General features: G+C 52.1%; 2 protein-coding genes across 2 annotated transcripts; one reads left to right on the top strand and one right to left on the bottom strand.

Moving 5' to 3' along the window:
• Positions 1–103: 103 nt before the first annotated feature.
• CABS01_17017 (uncharacterized protein) lies at positions 104–1,162 on the bottom strand (the record flags this gene model as incomplete). Its single annotated transcript, XM_060550345.1, has 1 exon — positions 104–1,162. One exon carries the CDS (start codon positions 1,160–1,162, stop codon positions 104–106), a length of 1,059 nt encoding a protein of 352 aa, XP_060399469.1.
• A 1,129-nt stretch (positions 1,163–2,291) lies between these two features.
• Positions 2,292–2,931, top strand: CABS01_17016 (uncharacterized protein; the record flags this gene model as incomplete). The annotated part of the gene is made up of 2 exons (XM_060550344.1): positions 2,292–2,699; positions 2,764–2,931. The coding sequence occupies 2 exons, from the start codon at positions 2,292–2,294 to the stop codon at positions 2,929–2,931; spliced, it is 576 nt and encodes a 191-aa protein (XP_060399468.1).
• Between the last annotated feature and the right edge of the window lie 59 nt (positions 2,932–2,990).

The raw sequence follows: 2,990 nt of genomic DNA, 5'->3' as shown, positions 1-2,990 counted from the left end.
GCGATTGGTCCCGGCCGCGGAGATGCAAGGTCTCGAGCATGCATGTCGGGATGATGCGTTTCTACAGCGAGAGATCGGTGGGTTAGCCGCGAACGCCAAAGAGCTAAGAAGCGATGCAGAGCCTTACGATCTGGTGCGACCTGGTGTACCGAAGGTGACAATGGTAGTTGCGCAAGTCCAAAGGGAGACCCAACGTTTGGAGCGAAGCGCACTGCTCGACGATGTCGCGGAGATCGCCAGGCCTGTATTTGAGCACCGATGAAGGGTCTATGAGATTCTGCCGGGGATCCAGGACTAGCGTACGAAGCGTCGATCTATGGCCCTTTACCTGCTCGAACGGAATGGGTTCTGATAGCCCACCGATGCAGAGGGTGACATGTTCGACATTGCGTGCCGACCTGAGCCACGCCGTGAAGTTGTCAGGAGTCCCCGACTCCGCATGCGCCACGATCCGAACCTCTGTCAAGTCGGGTGGCACGACGAGCGCAAGTTGTCTGCAAAAAGCCTCGGCGCCAGAGCAGTACCTCAGGTCGAGCGACTTCAGCGCAGGTACGTTTCTCGGATCGAACAGAGCCACGTTGGTAAACGCAAGGCTTAATCGCTCGACTTTGCTGAAATTGGCGTGGTTCAAAAGAGCCGCAGCCCTTGCTTGTGTCAGGTTGCACGACAGTGTGAATGAGAGGTGGACTTCCGCTAGCGACACGCAGCGGTTCAGATGCCACCGCACCCACTCGATGCTCTGTGGGCCGACGGCACCGCAGTCGAGCTGTTGCAGATTCGGGAAGACGAGCCCGGTGAAGGGATACGCAGCAGTCCAGCTATATGATCGAATCGCTGTCGACACATCAGGCGAACTCAAGATGTGCTTCAGCATGATGCTCAACAGCGTGGAGGTCTCGCGCGTCCATAGGCAATCGTCATCTACCACAACCTCAACGCGTCGGATCAATTGATGGAGGTAAGAGGGCCGCATCAAAGTGCTGAGAAGTTTCGGCATCCGCTGGTCATGTATCCCAGACCTCACTCGAATCCGCAAAGTCTCGTAGAGTCTGGGCGTGACGAGCGTATGGTAGAACCTGCAGCATCTTGCCGTCCTGCTCAAGTCTGACGGTCCTAGGGTGTCAAATATGAGCAGAAGGACTTCTGGGGGGAAGTTGCGCATTGTGATTGAGACGACGATCCTGAAGCAGAACGAATCAACGGTGTATAGATTGAGGGCTGCTGGATTCCATGAATGCTTGCGTCTGCATAGCAACCGTTGGCATCTAAATACGAAGAAGCTCCAGCATCGTGACTTGTTGATTCTCCTTATTTCATTCAAAAACTTTTGTTCTAACGGATGTCTTCAGCTTTCCGTATCTTTTAGTCGTATTCCTAACCCGGCCAGGTCGTTTAGTCAACAGCATGTTTCATAACGTATCTATTCCCTCTCATTTTACGCGTCCGTCGATAGCCCTTAGGATGGACACATCGAGGGCTCCGCACGTTCTGAGTCAGACGGATTGTGTAATTGTCACAAAGTGGTTGACCTTTCTGCATTCTGCTTCTCAATGTCATTATTCCGCATGACTCTTCGCCATGAAGGAATCTTGTTTCGTATAGCAAATGGCCTATCAGGCTATCCAAAAGCTCCGGCCGAAATCGAGGTTTGTAGCCTTGTCAACTTGAAAGACCGACCCACGCTTGACAAGGCCGGCCCCACTGACTTATATAAACGATGAGAGCTGACGGCAAGAAGGCGGTATGGATGCTCCGAGAGAGCCTTAGGTACTTCACGCTGATATGAAATCATCGACTGTCATTTCTTATGTAAATCGGTCGACATGGTAAAACGTTGTGATTACTGCGCACCGTGGAGAGCGTGCCGAAACTGGATGCGTTCTATTGTCATGGTCGCCAGTGAGTGATTCTTACATGGCAGGCGTGGTTCACGTCTATGCTTCCACATTTTCTTGGCTCGCCCTCATACTATCTTGGACCGTAACCTCTCTCGCATAGGAGTCTCATTGACATTACCTCCTAGATAGTCTAGAGCCATCTTATGCAATACGAAGGATCTCAACACACTGAAGCAAGACCTTAGCTCAGCTCTCGTGAGTCGACCCTGGTCAACTGAAAGGTCTTGTTAGCACGCAACGTGCATAGGGTGAGGTTCGACAAGTTCAAACGGATACTTGAAGCGGGCGTTCCTCTTCCTCGTCTCGGACTCACTAGTGATCATATCGATTTCGGACATGTGTATAGTTCTCAAATCCGTTTTTACTGTGTGCAGCCACGCAGAGGAGCTCGTCATGATATGCCGGCACGCCAAGCGCCCAGAAGCAGACAACAGCCCACAAGCCCACAGACAACGCGAGCTCTGTGGCAACCGAAAAAGAGGACGCTTCCAGAGGGAAGGATTCTGTGCCATGTGCATCGACTTCTTCAAACCATACGACATCACTCATTCGGCCAGTGTGCAGAAGTACCAGAGATACAAGGCAGAAAACGGATGGACCCAGCCCGTTCACCCATCCAGAATACCCCGCGACTATCTTTTTGCATACAAGGTCATCGTGGTGCCCCGCTCAGTCCATGTTCTCGGCAGTCAAGCCTGGGCGAAGCTACAGGTCGCCTCCCAAAAATGGTACAAAGGGATTCATACACCGACGTCGGTGGACTTTCGTCGCTGCATCGATGGGTTACACCTGGATGAGAATGTAGCCCGAAGATCAGTACTCAGAAAGCCACCAAAGGCGCTGACACCTGAAGTTTGCATGAAAGAACTCCCGCCCCTGCCAGATGGTGAGGCCGACGGCTCTGTTCGCCCCTCACGGATTCAGTGTTCAAGACGAGCTGATGTGTCCACTCGATGAAGATATTCTGATGCATGGTATCTTGGGCAAGAGTTGGGCAACAGAATGGCAGTTGGATATCGCTTCGACTAAATGAGCGAATAGTGACGAAAATGCTTTGCGCCGGAAACCCAATAAATACCTTTTTCGCTCGTT

This window comes from Colletotrichum abscissum, assembly GCF_030869225.1.
Source record: "Colletotrichum abscissum strain IMI 504890 chromosome Unknown Scaffold_258.1, whole genome shotgun sequence".
Lineage (NCBI taxonomy): Eukaryota > Fungi > Ascomycota > Sordariomycetes > Glomerellales > Glomerellaceae > Colletotrichum > Colletotrichum abscissum.
The sequence above is the reverse complement of the archived record's forward strand: the minus strand, read 5'-3'. Positions and strand labels throughout refer to the sequence as shown.